The 18,481-nt window shown below is 40.6% G+C and overlaps 1 protein-coding gene across 2 annotated transcripts in view; it reads right to left on the bottom strand.

Moving 5' to 3' along the window:
- LOC148848951 (SMAD/FHA domain-containing protein) overlaps positions 1 to 15,682 on the bottom strand; it is a 66,150-nt gene extending 50,468 nt beyond the window's left edge. The window contains exon 1 of one of the 2 annotated variants that reach the window (XM_088950534.1): positions 14,681 to 15,682. In XM_088950534.1, the coding sequence (XP_088806660.1) occupies positions 14,681 to 14,942 (262 nt within the window). In that variant the 5' untranslated portion in view covers positions 14,943 to 15,682. The remainder of the gene's footprint in view (positions 1 to 14,680) is intronic. The other variant, XM_088950535.1, reaches the window with a different exon arrangement.
- Positions 15,683 to 18,481: the final 2,799 nt, after the last annotated feature.

Below are 18,481 nucleotides of genomic sequence, written 5' to 3'. Positions count from 1 at the left end.
GATCCGTTTGCAGCCCTAGTTCCTGGACATTGCAAAAGAGATTTGGGAGAATGCTAGACACTTGTATTCAGGGCAGGATAGTGTGACTCAAATCTATTAGTTATATTAGGATTATTTTTCCCTCCAACAAGGTAATAAAAGTATGGAGGAATATTATGCAACCTTGAAAAGTTTGACAAATGAATTAAATGTGTACCAGCCACTCAACCAATTTGAAGACACAATAGGAACAAAGGGAGGCATTTATCTGGCTTAATGTTAGCATTTGAAGTAGTTCGAGCTCAGATTTTGGCTAGTAGTGAGCTTCCATATCGTTTTCTTGTATTGGAAGAGCATTCAGCTCACATATTGAGAATGCAACAATGTCAGAAAGATCTACCTTAGCAGTAGCTCATGGAGGAGGTGGAGGTAGAAGTATGCAAGGTAGAGCTGTACAGCTGTTTCCAAAGGTGTTAGTCATGGATTTAGAGACAATCAAGGTGCTAGTGAAGATGGTGGTAATATGACAGGTGGTGGCAAGAGTGGTTGTGGTGACTCTATAGAGGTTTATCAGTGCTCCCATTGTGTCCATTAAGGGCATACAGCCAATTTTTGCTATGACTTATATGGACCTCCCTCCACTTGGGCTAATCATGTCAAAGATGGAGGCGTCTAGTAGAAAGAGTGGAGAAAAGGTTGGAGAGGTGGAAAGCAAAATGCCTCTCATTGGAGGCAGAATTACTTTGATAAGAAGTGTGTTATCTTGCTTTCCTAATTATTACCTTTCATTGTTGAAAATCCCATCAAAGGTGACCATGAGGGTAGAGAAAATTCAAAGGGATTTCCTTTGGGAAGGAGTTGGGGGAACCAAGAAGTTTCATCTAGTTAAATGGGACAAGGTGTGCAGGCCAAAGGAAAGGGGAGGATTGAGCATTAGAAGGTTGAAGATTTTAGTTAGAATTCAGGTCTGCCTTAGAGTTCGGCCTGACTGAGTTCAGTTATGTAGAAGAAGAAAGAGTGATAGAGAAAGAGAGAAAGAGAGAAAGAGAGAAGAGAGAAGAGAGAATTCTGGTTCGAACTGAAAGAGTCAACATGACTTCTCCCAGTCGGCCAGTAAGTATTTATATTATTATTAAAACATAACTGAAAAGACCTATGTGCCCTTACTTAAATTAAGAGCACATGTTTCAACACAACATTACAGATCAGCAACATCAATCAAAGTATAAAGACAAAAATACCCCTACGCTAACACTCCCCCTCAAGTATACTCCCAGCTTGTTACATATGTAGTCTACTCTTCCCCGACTCAAGCCTTCTGTAAATAAGTCAGCCCACTGATTTCCTGAATTAACATGTGTAGTGTCTAGCTCTCCATTCAGCACCTTCTCCCTCATAAAGTGACAATCAACCTCAATGTGCTTGGTTCTTTCATGAAACACTGGATTAGAGGAGATATGAACTGCGGCCTAATTATCACAATAGAGCTTCATTGGAGTGTTAATGTTGTACCCTACTTCCTGTAGAAGGTTCCTTAGCCACACTAATTCACAAGCGGTATGCGCCATAGCCCTATATTCTGCCTCTGCACTGCTTCTTGTCACAACCGTCTGCTTCTTACTTTTCCATGTCACCAGGTTACCTCCCAGAAACGTGCAATAGCCTGTAGTAGACCGCCTATCAAACATAGAACCGGCCCAATCAGCATCGGAATACCCTTCTATTTCAAGTTTTCCTCAACTCTTGTATATCAGACCGCGACCTGGGGCCCCTTTTAGATACTTCACAATTCTCAGAACCGCATTCCAATGAGGAATCAGAGGTTTTTGCATGAACTAGCTTACCACACTAACTGCAAATGAGATGTCTGGTCTGGTAATGGTTAGGTAGTTCAGTTTGCCCACAAGTCGTCGGTATCTGCCAGGGTCTTCAAACACTTCACCCATATCACTGCTTAGCTTGGTATTTGTGTCCATGGGTGTTTCAGCTGGTTTGGCACCCAACAAGCATGTTTCTTCCAGCAAATCAAGCACATATTTCCTCTGGCACAGGTTAATCCCATACTTGGATCTCGCTACCTCTATCCCCAAGAAGTATTTCAGTTTACCCAGATCCTTTGTCTGAAAGTGATCCTGTAGATAAGTCTTCAGCCTATCAATACCAATGTTATCATTCCCAGTAATAACAATATCATCTACATACACCACCAACAGTATTTTTCCTCCCAGAGAGTCATGACTAAATACAGAATGGTCAAATTTGCACTGTTTCATGCCAAATTTCTTTACCACCTCACTGAACCTACCAAACCATGCTCGAGGAGACTGTTTAAGCCCATATATAGCCTTCCTTAGTCTGCACACCTTACCATCCTCCCCCTGAGCAACAAACCCTGGAGGTTGCTCCATGTAGACCTCCTCGAGTAAGTCACCATGCAAAAAGGCATTCTTGATATCAAGCTGATATAGTGGCCACTCATACATGGATGGAAGAGAGATCACATCACGAACTGACCCTATCTTAGCAACTGGTGAGAAGGTCTCTGTGTAGTCAATGCCATAGGTTTGGGAGTACCCTTTTGCAACTAATCGCGCTTTCAGGCGTTCAACACTACCATCAGGCAGATACTTAACTGTATAAACCCACTTACAACCAACAACTTGCTTCCCAGGAGGAAGAGCAGCAAGGTCCCAAGTATGATTATAATGAAGGGCTGAGAGTTTTTCTTCCATGGCACGGCACCACCCTGGAGAGGCAAGGGCTTCTTGGACATCTTTAGGAACAATAACTGATGATAACAAGGTAACAAACTGGTGATGGGAAGCGGAAAGGTGAGTAAGAGAGACATAATTAGAAATGGGATGAAGGGTGCAAATACTGTTGGTTCGGCTGTCTTAATTTGTATGTTTATCTTTGTTGGGTCTTAAGTCTTTAGTTATTGGGCCTTAGTTACTGGGCCTAATCTTATTTAGTGTTTATTTTGACTAAGTGTCCCATCACTAATCAGGGACATTCTTGTCTATTCATGTAACATTATGTAATTTCCTTATATATAGTAGATTAGGGCTGGCTGAGGATTATTCTGCCGCCCATCTCATATTTTATTCTTCTTCTTCCTCTTCTTCTCTCATTCGACAGCCCTATTTCAGCAAACATGGTATCAGAGCACTAATCTTTCGACTGATTACAGCAGCTGCCTCTTCTTCTACTCGCAGTTATCTCTCTCATCTTTCTTTTTTGGTTGCTACAAAGAAACCCTAGGGTTGGTCGTAGAACACAGCTAGACCTACATCTAGGGTTCCCTTGGTTGTAGGGCCCAAGGGGAGGTAGACCCAGAGGCTAATGCCCTAATAGACGCAGTACAGCAGACTGTAGTCATTCGGCTAAGATAGATCTGTGTAGAACAGATCTAGGCGGAATGACTAACCTCAGCAGTCCTAGAACTGTTCGTGGGTGAGGTTATAACCTGCGATAGCAGTGCTTAGCACACAGTAGAAGCCAACACGGCAAGTTGCAGGCTGCGGCAGCAGTGATTAGAACACGGCAGAAGGTAGCACAACAGAGTATAATCTGTGACAGCAGTAATTAGGGCACAATGTGCAGTGTAGTACTCGGTGTTTCAGCTCTGCGTTGGGTTCTCAGGACTGAGTTTACAGTGCAGCAAGTTCCGTAAGTGTGAAACAGTTCACTATATATTGCGTTTACTGTTTTGACATTTACGAGTAAGTGAAGATGTCTTCCATATCCGGGGAAGTGTCTTCTAGAGATGTTAGGGCTTGTGGGAGGTCTCCTAATCTGGAGAATCCAAATCTGCACAGTGTACAGATCACAAGTGTGTTGTTGGATGAGTACAACTTCAGGGAATGGTCTGTCTCAGCCTTGCTTTTCATCACATCCCGGGAACTCACTGGTTACTTGGACGGGCAGAAAAAGGAACCAGAAGTGGGGAGTGTTGAATATGCAGCTTGGCACAAGGAGAATGCTACAGTTATGTCCTGGCTACTTGCCTCAATGACTCCAAGAGTAGCTAGGACTGTTCAACATTTCTCCACGGCTGCCAAGATATGGGAAAAAGTTTCTAAAACCTATGGGCAGAAAAAGAATAATGCCAGAATTTACAAACTGAATCAAGACATTGCTGCCTTGAGGCAAGGAGATATGAGTGTTGCAACATATTTTGCTACACTAGAAGGACTATGGGAAGAGTTAGATCACCACCTTATTATTGATTGGGAGAGTGCCGGAGACAAGGAAAAGCATGACAAACAAATTGAAGAGGGTAGAGCATTTAAGTTTCTGGCTGGCTTAGATCCTATATATGAGAGCATAAGGTCCCAAATTCTGGGAAGGGATGAAATGCCAGACTTACATCATGTTTACTACCTTGTGAGGAATGAGGAGGTGAGAAGAAAAGAAATGCAGGTTGATACTCAAACGAAACTAGTTGAACAGTCTGTGGAGCATTCGGCCCTAATCTCTACAAATCAAAGGGGAAACAGGCACTCTGACAAGAGACATCTGAAGTGCACCCACTGTGGAGGGGAAAGGCATGTGAAAGAGACCTGTTGGGTTCTCCATCCGCATCTGAAGCCAGCTGCATTGAGGAAAGATAAGAAGCATCTGAATGGTCAATCTGCAAGTTTGAATCTGGCTATGGGTCAAAGTGATGATGGCTCAAAACACTCATCTACAGTTACTTCCTCTTCCATGGGACAGACTACTAATTCCCCCGAACCGGGTCCTTGGGTTTTACTGCCGATGAGGTAGAGGTACTTAGCCGGGCCCTAGCCCGTCTAAGGACCAACTCTCTTCCATCCTCCTCCCTTGCCAAATCAGGTATTGTCTCTGCCTTTAGTGCAACTAGTACTATTGATCCTGCCTCTTGGATTATTGATTCTGGTGCAACTGACCACATGACACACATGTCTTCTCTATTTTCTTCCTATCATTTAATGTTTGGTCAAGATAAAATGAGGGTTGCTGATGGTTCTCTTTCTACCATCTCTGGGAAAGGAGTGGTTGACCTAAGCAAGGACCTCTCACTCAAATATGTCTTGCATGTTCCCAATCTTTCTTCAAATCTCTTATCTGTTTCAAAGCTTACCAAAAATTTGAATTGTAGCATAACCTTTTTTCCTACTCATTGTGTCTTTCAGGACAGATTGACGAAGAGAACATTGGGAGCGATCATGAGTGTGAAGGTCTCTACTACCTTGATGCAGACATCAGTTCGGCCTTGCAAACATCTGCTACTTGTAGTCAGTCCAATGTGGAGTCAATAGCTAGGTTACATTTGTTGCATGCTAGGCTAGGTCATTTACCTTTTTCATCTTTGGAAGTGTTGTTTCCAGAATTATTCAAAGGTGTTTCAAGTCAAGAGTTAGTTTGTGAAGTTTGTCAACTATCAAAGCAATGTAAAACTGTTTATTCAACTTCGAGTAATGAAATTCGAGCTTCTTTTGACTTAGTCCACTCTGATGTTTGGGGCCCATCTCCTATTATTTCTGTTGATGGCTTTCGATACTTTATCAGTTTTGTTGATCACTATTCTCGATGCACATGGATCTACTTATTAAAAGCACGAGAAGAAGTGTCGCGGGTAACCATGACATTTTGCAAAATGATTGAAACACAATTTGGTACGAAGGTCAAACAATTCAGGTCAGATAATGTTGTAGAATACTTTGAAAGGTCCTTGAATCTGTTTATGGAGGATGCTGGAATGATTCATCAGTCATCTTGTGCTAGTACCCCCCAACAGAATGGGGTTGGTGAGCGCAAGAATAGGCACCTATTGGAGACTGCTCGAGCCTTACTATTTCAGCACAAAGTTCCAAAAAACTATTGGTCTCAAGCAATCCTTACTGCATCATATCTGATAAATCGAATGCCATCTAAGGTATTGGGGATGAAAACTCCTTTCTCTATTCTTTGCCCTCATCTTTCTGACTTTTCTCTTCCACCGAGAGTCTTTGGTTGTGCATGCTTTATACATGTCAAGGATCCGAAGAAGACCAAATTGGATCCTAGGGCTACAAAGGGAATCCTTTTGGGGTACTCCCCAATTCAGAAGGGATACAAGTGTTATGATCCAGTCACCAAGAAAAAATATGTCACAAAGGATGTGGTATTCTTTGAGTCTCAATCCTATTTTCATTCTTCCCAGAATCCTCTTCAGGGGGAGACTAGTGGGATGGAAGAGGATTCTTCTGTTTCCCCATTCTTTGTACCTCTCTCAACCTCAGGCCTTCCATCTTCTCCTCCTGATCCACCTAGTTGTAGTATCCCAGGTGAATCTAGTGAGGCTCCCATTGTACCAGCTACTACTAGTGATGTTGCAAATATTACTAAAGACTCCAGCAGACTGCAAAGAAATATCAGAATCACCTACAACAAAAGAAGGGTCCTCTAACTCATGACAGCAACCAATTGGACTCGGATCAACCTGTCTCAGAAACTCAAGGTAATCCTATCAGTTCCTCTGACTTGGATCTTCCTATTGCCCTTCGTAAGTCTACTCGTTCTTGTACTAACAGACACCCCATTGCTGATTTTGTGTCTTACTCACATTTCTGTCCTCGCTATTGTTCTTTTGTGTTTGCTCTCTCTTCTGTGCATGTTCCTACCAGGTATTCTGAGACAGTATCTGACCCAAAATGAAAAGAGGCTATGGACGAAGAAATGAAGGCCTTAATGAAAGCAAGGACTTGGGAATTAGTGGATCTACCAGAAGGAAAAGGCACTGTTGGATGCAAGTGGGTGTTCACTGTGAAGCATAGGGAGGACGGATCCATTGAGAGGTACAAGGCTAGACTGGTAGCAAAAGGGTTTACTCAAAAAGAAGGGATTGACTACAAAGAAACTTTTGCTCCGGTGGCAAAACTCAACACAATCCGAGTTCTATTATCATTAGCTGCAAATTTCTCATGGAAGCTACATCAGTTGGACGTGAAGAACGCTTTCTTGAATGGCGACTTGCATGAAGAGGTGTTCATGGATCCTCCACTAGGTTATGGTTTTGGCAAGAAGGTATGTAGACTGAAAAAAGCCTTATACGGCCTTAAGCAGTCCCCTCGAGCTTGGTTTGAGAAGCTATGTGGGGTCATGAAGAAAGGGGGTTACACTCAAAGTGGGGCAGATCATACCCTATTCATAAGGAAGGGAAATGGCAAACTTACGGCACTTATTGTCTATGTGGATGATATGGTAATTACAGGGGATGATCAGGAAGAGATTAAAAGACTAAAGGAGGTTTTGGTTGCTGAATTTGATATCAAAGACCTGGGCCAACTGAGATACTTTCTTGGGATTGAAGTTGCAAGGTCCAAAGAGGGCATCTATATATGTCAGCGGAAATACATCATTGATCTTCTTCAGGAGACAGGCATGATGGGGTGTAGGCCAGCAGATACTCCAATAGAACAGAATCATGGTCTACAGGAGTCAGTAGGAGAGGACTACCTTGATAAGGAAATATGCCAAAAGCTAGTGGCGAAGTTGATTTACCTATCCCACACTCGCCCTAACATTGCTTATGATGTACATGTTGTCAGTCAGTTCATGCACACTCCTAAAATTCCTCACATGAAAGCTGTGGAAAGGATCCTCAGATATTTGAAGTCATGCCCGGGGAAAGGGATTCTGTTCAGGAAAAACAGTAAAATTGAAGTTGAAGGATATATTGATGCAGATTGGGCTGGTACTGTTGGGGACAGGAAGTCTACTTCTGGGTACTGCACCATTGTTGGAGGAAATTTAGTTACATGGAGGAGTAAAAAACAGAATGTGGTTGCTAGATCTAGTGCAGAGGCCGAATACCGAGCCATGGCTCATGGTGTTGCTGACCTTTTATGGCTTAAGATCCTGCTTGGTGAACTTGGAATAAAGATTGAGTGTCCTCTCAGGTTGTACTGTGACAACAAGGCTGCCATCAACATTGCAAATAACCAAGTGCAACATGATAGAACGAAACATGTTGAGATAGACCGTCACTTTGTTAGAGAATGAATTGTCTCAGGAGAACTCTGCATTCCTTATACTCCCTCCGAGATGCAGATTGCAGATGTTCTGACTAAAGGGCTAGCTACAATGAAATTCGTGGACTTACTTGGCAAGCTAAACATGATTGACATCCATGCTTAGCTTGAGGGGGAGTGTTGGTTCGGTTGTCTTAATTTGTATGTTTATCTTTGTTGGGTCTTAAGTCTTTAGTTATTGGGCCTTAGTTACTGGGCCTAATCTTATTTAGTGTTTATTTTGACTAGGTGTCCCATCACTAATCAGGGGCATTCTTGTCTATTCATGTAACATTATGTAATGTCCTTATTTATAGTAGATTAGGGCTGGCTGAGGATTATTCTGCCGCCCATCTCATATCTTCTTCTTCTTCTTCCTCTTCTTCTCTCATTCGACAGCCCTATTTCAGCAAACAAGTATGTTTACCTTTCTGCAAAGCAATGGGTAGATCAATCTCAGATGCCAGGTGGGGTTCTGGTGTCAGATCCGTCGACGGAGATGTAGCCGGAGGAATAGTAGCCGGTGCACGTGGGCGATGTGTATACACATGACGGATAGGTGGGCGCTCAACAGGTGGTGGCATCGGAGGCATGGATTTGGTCACAACTGGGATAAAGGGAGGAGGATCGACAACGGGAAGTGGAAGGGGAGGAGGTGATGAGGAGGAAGAAGCATCACCATACCCCAAAAAGAACAGAGTAGACTCAAAGAAACTGACATCAGCACACACAAAGGACCGTCGGGAACCAGGATGGTAACACCTATACCCTTTCTGGGTCCGAGAATAGCCAAGGAAGATGCACTTGAGAGAACGGGCATCAAACTTTTCGTTCCCAGGACCCAGATTATGGACAAAACAGACACACCCAAAAACTCTCGGCGTAAGAGGGAACGGAGACAAAGAGGGAAACAAGACCTAAAACGAAGACTGACCATCAAGGATGAACGTGGGCATCCGATTAATCAGAAAACAAGAGGTAAGCACTACATCACTCCAAAAAGGTTTGGGAACATGCATGTGATGCATTAGAGATCTTGTTGTTTCAAGGAGATAGCGATTCTTTCTCTTAGCCACCTCGTTTTGTTATGGGGTGTAGGTACACGAGGTCTGATGTATAATGTTATGTTGGTCCAAGTATTCCTGAAATGATGAGGATAAATATTCGCAGCCATTATCAGAACGAAAAACTTTGATGGTGGTACCAAATTGGTTACGAATTTCACATAAAATTTTTGAAAAATGGTAAACAATTCACTTCTTTCTTTCATTAAATAGAGCCACGTCATCCTTGAAAAATCATCCACAAAAATGACAAAATATATGTATCCATTATATGACATCACTTTACAAGGACCCCAAACATCTGAATGAACTAAAGAAAAATGACTCGACACACGGTTATCAACCCTAGAACTAAAGGGAACACGATGGTGTTTCCCAAACTGACACGACTCACAATCCAAAACAGAAAGCTGACTCAAGGACGGAACCAAGGACTTCAAGACTTTGAGCGACGGATGACCAAATCGGCAGTGCCACTGGATAGGAGAAAGAGATGACTGGAAAGCTGTTAAAGTTCTACCACCACCACCGTCAAGATAATACGGTCCACCTGCTTCATGCCCTCCACCAATCTTCATCCCCATCTTGAGATCCTAAAAGACACACATAGAAGGATAAAAGGTAATGGAGAAGTTAAGTGATTTGGTCAGCTTACTAACAGACATAAGGTTAAAAGGCAATTTAGAAATATACAGAACTGATGAGAGGGATACAAGATCTAGGTCAACATTACCAACACCACAAATTGAGGATGTGGAACCATTAGCAAGGGCGATAGATTGTGATGTTGAGCAATGAGATAAGGAGGAAAAAACACCTGGAGTTCCAGTCATGTGATCGGAGGCTCCAAAGTGAATGATCCAGGGATTGGGTGTAGATGACAAACAAGCCATACCTGAGTGAGCAAAAGTCGTCGTGTTCTGCTGTGATTGGATAAACCTCTCATATTCATCACGGGGAACACTCACCATCTCCTTCATGGGACCATCTATGGATGTAGGAGGCAACTAGTCAGATGAATGATTCTCCTGTTTAAAGCTGGAACTTGAGTCACCGGTCGCGGCATGATTGGCCCAAGTTGAGGGAGGACCATGTAAATCATAACAATAGTTGATGGTATGTTCATCCATATCACAATGAGTGCACTTCCTCAGGCCTGAGCTACGTCCACTACCACGGGCTCCCCCTAAATCTCTGCTCCCAGTACGACCACCACCACGATTATAAGTAGACCCACCATTGCCACATCGGCCATATGCAGAACCACTACCAACACCACGGCCAGACTGAGCTCCCTGAGCTTCACCTCTACCACCACGGCCTCTCGATGTAGCAAAGGCAAACCTATCTAAGATATTAGAGTTCTCAGTAGATCCGATAGAAATCCTCCGAAGTCGAGCAAATACCTCTTCTAGGGACAGAAGAGCTGATCTCCCTAATATCTGAGCCCGTACTGGTTCATATTCAGACTTTAGTCCCACCAAAAATCTAGTCACATCAAGCTGCTCTCTCTGTTGTTGCTGAATCTTGACATCAGAAGTGAGAGGATGATAGACATTCAACTCATTACGTATGTTCCTCATGTTGGCATAGTACTCCTCAAGACTCTGATTGCCCAATTGCAGATTAAAGTACTCTTCATAAAGCTGATAAACTCTGGTTGTCTTGTCATGCTCCGAATACAATTTTTTTCGCATGGTCCCACACGTCTTTGGCAGTATCAAGGAACATGAAGTTCACACTAATCCTGGGTTCCATACTGTTCCACAACCATGTGATGATCTGAGCGTCATCTTGCTTCCAATCTTCATACTCGTGAGAGTCAGAGGAGGGTTTCTCCTCTCTGATATGTTTTACCTTCTTCTTTGCCTTTAGAAAGACTTCAACGGATTTAGCCCAAGGCACATAATTCTCTCCATTTAACTTAATGGAGGTCATCTGAATATTCAGGTAGTCTGTAGGCACCATCGCACTAGGTTTATAATCATTACTGTCTCCCATTATGTTATCACCAATTCTGCACACTTGCTGAATTCTATTATCACTGAGATTTGCACACTACACACCACTAGGTCACACCTGTCACACTGATTGCAGCACTAATTGTTGCTGGAATGTGTGCTCTTTACACCACAAACCCTGCTCCTACAACTACCTGAAATCTCACCACTATATGATCATATCTCTTCCTTCAACATGCACAAAGAAACCAGCATAAACCCTAGCACTTACTGGCCGAAACACTAGCAAATGGTCTGAAAACGCCTCCTATTTAATCCATAACAGATATCAAGAACTGAAATCTCTTACATTATCGCTGAAGTAACACCCATGCGAGCAGGAGAGCAGTCCACACACAACAGCCACACACAGTTCGGCCCTCTATTCTTCCTCTACTAGGAGAGGGCGATCTCAAAAATCACAGCAACCGACCACATACGACCTGACTGGAGGCATAGAGACCCCCAAGGGAAGAGGGCGATCACTCCTTTTCAGCCCTTTCCCTTATCTCCAATCGAACACAGAAAAAAAAAAAAAAAAAAAGAGGAAAACCCTAGATAGGGTGCACAGAGAATGAACCCTAGGCAAGCAGAAATCTAGGCAAATTTAACCTGCTCTGATACCATGTTGGAATTTAGGTCTGCCTTAGAGTTCGGCCTGACTAAGTTCAGTTATGTAGAAGAAGAAAGAGTGATAGAGAAAGAGAGAAAGAGAGAAAGAGAGAAGAGAGAAGAGAGAATTATGGTTCGAACTGAAAGAGTCAACATGACTTCTCCCAGTCGGCCAGTAAGTATTTATATTATTATTAAAACATAACTGAAAAGGCCTATGTGCCCTTACTTAAGTTAAGAGCACATGTTTCAACACAACATTACAGATCAGCAACATCAATCAAGGTATAAAGACAGAAATACCCCTACGCTAACAATTTTCAACAAGACACTTTTGAGAAAATGGCTTTGGAGGTTTAGGCTGGAGAGGGAGAGGGATTCTCTTCGGAGGAGGATGGTGATAGGGAAGTATGGGCTGGTGAGGTTTGGGTGGAAATCAATTGAGGTGTCTAATTCTTATGGGGTGAGTGTATGGAAAGGTATAATTAAGTTTAATCCGAATTTTAGGAGTTTGGTCAGATTCGCAAAAGGTGCTAGAGTTAGATTTGGGGAGGGGAGTGGAATGGAGTAGAGAAGCTGTGTGAGGTGTGCCCAAGGTTGTATAGGCTGTCTAACACCATCTAAGGATCGATCAATGACATGAAGTCAGAGGTGATCAGGTGGTATGGTGCCCAAGATTTAGAAGGCCACTGAGGGATCAAGAACTGGAAGAATGTATTTTATTACTGGAAAGATTGGAGCAGTCCAACATTTCAACCTCATCTAGGAATTGCCTATGGTAGAAGGAGAGCATGGATGGAAAATTTTCAGTGAAATCCTTCTACTTGACTTATTGATCAAAAAAAAAAAATCCTTCTACTTGACCCTTATTAGAGATCATATGACCACAGTACAGGCAGAAGGTGTGGGGGAAATCCAGTCCCACCAAGGGTGGAAGCTTTTGCATGGCTGGTTTCCCTAGACAGCATTTTAACAGCAGACCACTTGAAGAATAGGGGCTTCAGCATGGCAAGCTTCTATTATATGTGCAAGATGGAAGAGGAGGCAGCATGGAAAGCTTCACTTTTTGGGGTTAGAGTTTTTCAGCCAAGCAACACTGCTGAAATCTTTTCATCTTGGCCAAGATTCAGAGGAAGTGAGAAGGCTAGGATAGTCTGGAGCTGCATCCCTTTTGCAGTTTGTTGGATCATCTGGAATGAAAGAAACAGAAGGACATTGGAGAATAAGTTCAAGAGTATTGAGTGTCACGTTGCTTCAATTGGAAAACTAGTGACAAACTGGGTTTGGATCCTTCCAGTTTTTGCTCAAATTGATAGAGCAGATTTGGGGTTGAAATTCAAACATGTAATGCTGAAAGTGTTCTCATTGATTAGAGCATTATTGGTGTGCCATCCAGTGTTTTAAAAGGCGTGGGAGGCGTACACCTGGAGGTGTGACTCCTCGCCCCCAAAATGCCCTGAGGCATACGCCAGAGGCATTGACACCTCTAAGGTGTACGCCTCATACGCTTTTTTCATGAGGCGTGCTAGAGGCGTATGCCTCATGCACCTCATGCACACCTCATATAAAAAGACAGAATAAAAGAAAAAAAAAAGGAAAGGAAAGGAAAGGAAAAGAAAAGAAAAAGAAAGAAAGAGAAGAAAAAAATGGAGAAAAAGAAAGAAAATGAAAGGAAAGGGAAGGGAAGAGAAGATAAGGGGAAATAAAGTGGGCAGGGGGCAGAGCCCCTAGACCCCTTCAGTTGGGGGCCCCAGCCCCCTTTCAACTAGTGCTATGCAGCTTCATTCTTCTTGATATAAAAGATTTTTATTAAAAATAAAGAAAAATGAGATCCCCCTTCCTCCTCCTTACGCCTCCTTGTGTTCGGGAGGCTTACACCTCTTATGTTCTGAACTACACCTCACTCCTCTAGGTAGTGGAATGCCTCCCAACACGCTTCCGCGTTTTAAAACATTGGTGTCACCTTGACAGTTGACAGCCACCTGGATTGTAATGCTTCTTTATCTTTTAATGAAATTTTTTATCTTTATTCTTCAAAAACAAGTCCACCAAGTTCAAACAGTTCAGTATCCTAGCCACCCTGTAGAGAAGCTAAGAGCTTTGCTCTTATCATGGTATCAACCTCTATAGGTCCAGGGAATACTACTACAAAATTTTCTTGGTCATCTCTCAACACCCATCCTATCTCTGAAGGCCCAATTTGCCCAAGCTTCATCCATCAAAATTTAGGTGGGCTCTACAAGGAAAAGACTGTTAACTTCTAAAGGGGATTCTACAAGGAAAAGATTGTTAACTTATAAAGGGGATTCTACAAGGAAAAGATTGTTCTTAACTACAACTTCTAAATATGCACCACATAAACATGACAAATTCAGAACTTGTTCCACATTAGTCGCTATGAAAAAGAAAAACAGAACCATGATCCCATGTAAAAACTAGATCGTACGATTGCTATAATGTGCTACAGACATGTTGGAGTATGAAAACAAAAATCTGAAGGAGATATTCATTGAACAACAATAATATGTAATTATGATGGCGCGCATCTCTTTATTCCATCTAATAAGCGGGCCTGGAGAAAATGCTCAAAAAATATTGGGTGGAAATGTAAACGAAATTCAAGAAGATACAAAATTTCAAATAGAACTCATTGTGATCTATTTAAACTGGAGTAATTGACCCTTTTTCTCTTTTCCACTTGTTTCACAGGAATATGAATAAAATTAACCTTCAACAATTCAGTTGCTTGCTGAAAATAACAGAATATAAAGACAACCCCAGATAGGAAACAAAAACGCTTGCTACAGTTTCAACCTTTTACTCATCTCAAAGCATAGGAATCGGCGATGGCGTGGCGATGAATATGTCATGTGGCCTGTGGCAAATACAGACATATCCAAAAAACTTTTTCCTCATCTCGGCCACATCCACAAGTATCAAATTTAAGATTGTGCATTTTTTCTGTCATACCCATGTAGCAATTCTATGGAAAAGAGGACAGTAAACGGACCTACAGGTTCAAGAAGCCATTTTTCAGCATTTTCTGATGAAGGCGTTTCAGCAGCAGAAGCATTTGTAGGTCTGAGCTTCCTCAATTGAATTCCTTTAAGCTGGATATTTTGTAGCTTTTGTGGGAAGAACTTAAAGCTCACAGACGCGAATGAAGTAGAGACTGGGTGTTGGGAAGTAAAAAAGCCGTGAACCCGAGGAGTTGAGCAGCAAAGAGGCTTTGTGATAATGATATTGGCAAAAGATTGGGTTGTTGCGGCCATTTGGTAAGGAGATTTTGGTTTCGAAAATCTTCCAAGATTGCGAAATAAACAGCCATTAGGGAATTCGAGGATGGAGATATGGGATTTCAGCGGATAAGGAGTTCCGGTGGTAAGCCCATGTGGCAAACATTTAATGCTTGAAAAGAAATTGAGATGCGACAACAGAAGAAGCTGACAATGACAAGACGCTTTGGCCCATGACCCATGACCACTGGGGTAACCGGTAACGTTCGCATGGGGGACGCCGGGACGGCCGGCCGCTGTCCTCCGATTCTACCCTCTCTCTCACCTCACACTCACTTATAAGGTGCGAAAGTTGAGAATAGGATATCTGATCCCAAAAAATATAGTCTTTTCTCATATTTTGTTTGAGGGAAAGAAGGGGATGGGGTGAAAAAAGTGTGGGATATTAGAAATCATGGATTTTGGGTCGCACCAAAACCATGCGACCCCAATGGAAAAATGAAAGAAACCACTCATTCTCTCTTTAGATGAGACAGTGACGACGGTATCCATCCCCATTCGAACCTAGAAACACCCCTCTTAGCCACTCCCTTCCTCCCTTCCTCCTCTCTTCTTCTCTTTCTTCTTGGGTTCGCAAACACGAACCTAGAAACACCCCTCTTAGCCACTCCCTCTCTCTCTCCTCTCTTCTTCTCTTTCTTCTTTTGGGTTCATAGATACAGTCGCAGACACTGTGTTTTCTTTTCTCTCACCTTCTCTTCTCTTCTCCTTGAAATAGTGTTTTATTATTATTTTCTCATGTATAAAACCAAACAATTGAAGAGTATATTTTACATCTTCCCATAAACCAAACTGAGCAAGGCTTTCACCCTACCATGCCCATCATTCATATACGTGGTTTTTTCAAATTTACACGTATGACACACTATCACCATTCATGCAAGTGGCTTTCTCATTTTGTAAAAGCTAGACAAGTAGCAATTTTTGAAAAATTCATACTACCAGGCTACAACTCCCCACCATTTAGGCACATGTCATTTTCATTTTTTCTATAAAGCTAGACATGTGGCATTTTCTGAGAAGTTGTTGCTAAAGTTCATAACCCACTACCACCATTTTCAATATATTTGATGAGAATAAAAAGTATCATATTTTTATCCCTAAATATTCATTCATTTACATTAATTTAGCACTCAATTGGACTCATTACTCTTGTATTTCGATTCAGGGCAAGCAAGAAGGCGATTTGAAGAAAATAAGGCTAATTGGATGATTTTGCACAGTTTCAGCACTATTCAGTAATTTGGGATTAACTCTCGATCCTGGATTCCGATTTGGATGATTCAAGATGCACTGAAAATATAAGGGAAATGCCCACAACTCTCATGTTTTGGGTTTTGACAGATTCGGTTTGCATCGAGGTCAAAATCGGACCCAACAATTTCGTAGTAAAGCCCAGCCCACAACTGAAGCCCAAATTCGCAAAAGAATCCTATAGCGGCCCAAGTTATTAAAGAAGCTCAACTCGAATTCAAGAATGAAGAATCCTATTAGATTTAAATTTCAATTGTAATCCTAAAAAAATAAAAGATTGAAATTACTAGATAGGATAGGATAGAAGTAGATCAAATTAGGACTTTCTAATTTTAAAAGTTAATCTCCTAAAGGGAGTCGAAGAGAGCCGAGGGGGGGGTGGACCAGCTTTAGGCATCAATCCAACGGTCTGTCAATCAAGCATCAAGCAACTCAATCAAGAAAGATCAGTTCGGCCTTTTGAGAAGCAAAGCCTGGAGGATTCGAAAATCATGAGCAGCTAAGCTTTCTCTTCTAGTTCAAGGGGAGAGGTTCAATTGTGTCATCGTGAGGTTCTGTATTTAATCCAAGTTATTGCTTTTTAATTCAACTATTTGTTGATTCTTGTGCTTATTCTCTATGGATGTTAATGTTAATTAGTCTGGCAAATTAATTAATGTTGATTTTCCTACTGCTATCCATGGTTTGGTGATCCGTAATTGTCACGAATAATGGTACAAGTAGCAATTAGGTTAATATCTTTCTGGGTCAATTGTTCATGATAGCCTTTGACCAATGTATTAACATGTTTTAACCTAAAGAGAATCAATGGAACAAGATTTGATAATTGCAGCTATCTCAATTATTGCTATTTTGGTTTAACTGTTTTCACAAAGTTTAATGCTATCACTAGTTAATATGGAGCGCTATCATACCCAATCGATTAGTGATAAGTGTTGATCGAATGCTGGGTTTGGTCAGCTAATTTAGGAAAACACAAGGTTTGTTATGGCTATTTTAATAAATCTAAAGTTAAATGCTTGAATTGCAAGACTGCCGAAGTCTACTTATGATCGATGACCAATTGATTAACCAGAACCCTTGAATCAGAATTCGGTAAGACTGATTACATCTTGTTAGTTGAATTTGCTATTGCTTTCTTATTCTTTTAGAAATTTTAATTATTTAATTTTTCCACTCCATTATATTACTCATTCGACTGAGAAATTATTCCCTAGCTCACTGTGAGATTCGACCTAGTACCACTATTACTACAAAAATTTTATTGTGGGACTAGCATTAATTTTGAGGGCTTCGACAACTTGTCACTATTCCTAAAAAATGCAGAATATAACCACTTCTACTTACATTCTATCAATTTCAATTAATCATTAACCCTCTACGTATCATAACAAAAGAAAAATATCCATATTTTAATAATTATTGAAAAGCTATTTTTTGAAATAAATATTTCTTAAAATTTTAATAATTATTTAAAATAATAATAAATATAAATTTAACATTATTGATTCCATATGTAAATTCAACATTACTAATTCCCCGTACTTAGTACAGGATCATTCACTAGTGTGTGTGTGTGTATATATATTCAAACAAGGCGGTGAAGAAAATTTCTCATTTTTTCTCATTTTTTATTTTTTATTCAATGTCATTTTTTAAAGAACCAATGAGATGCTCTCATTTCTCATGAAAAATTATCTAAAATCTCTCCCTCTTTTACCCACACGTTTCCAACAATCTCCTCTCCTAAAATTTATCTTAAACTATCTCCCCCACTTTCTCCTAAATCATCTCCAATTCCTATTATTATGAATTCATAATCTTCATTAGAAAATTAATAATAATTGAATTTATAATCAATTTAGTTTAACAATATTGAATAATTGAAAGTTTTATAATTTGAATTTCACTAAAACAAATAAATATTGGATAATAATAATAATATTAATAATAATTATTGATAATAATTTTAGTAATATATTAATAATACAATAACAATTATAAAACCAGTAATAATAATAATAGTAGTAATACTAATGATATTTTAATTAATAATATTAATGTTAGTAGTAATAATAATAATAATAATAATCTATTAATTATTATTATTATTATTAATTATTAACTGAGAATAATAATATTAATTATTAACATCTTTATTAATTATCAATATTTAATTAAATCGGGTTAGGTTTAAAAACAAACTAACTTAATTAATGTTAATTATGATTAACATTTAATAATTAACATTACTTGTATAA

Source organism: Nelumbo lutea, chromosome 6, assembly GCF_056320005.1.
Source record: "Nelumbo lutea isolate HS-2025 chromosome 6, American lotus-T2T, whole genome shotgun sequence".
NCBI classification, from domain to species: Eukaryota; Viridiplantae; Streptophyta; class Magnoliopsida; order Proteales; family Nelumbonaceae; genus Nelumbo; species Nelumbo lutea.
This window is presented reverse-complemented; position numbering and strand designations above follow the sequence as displayed.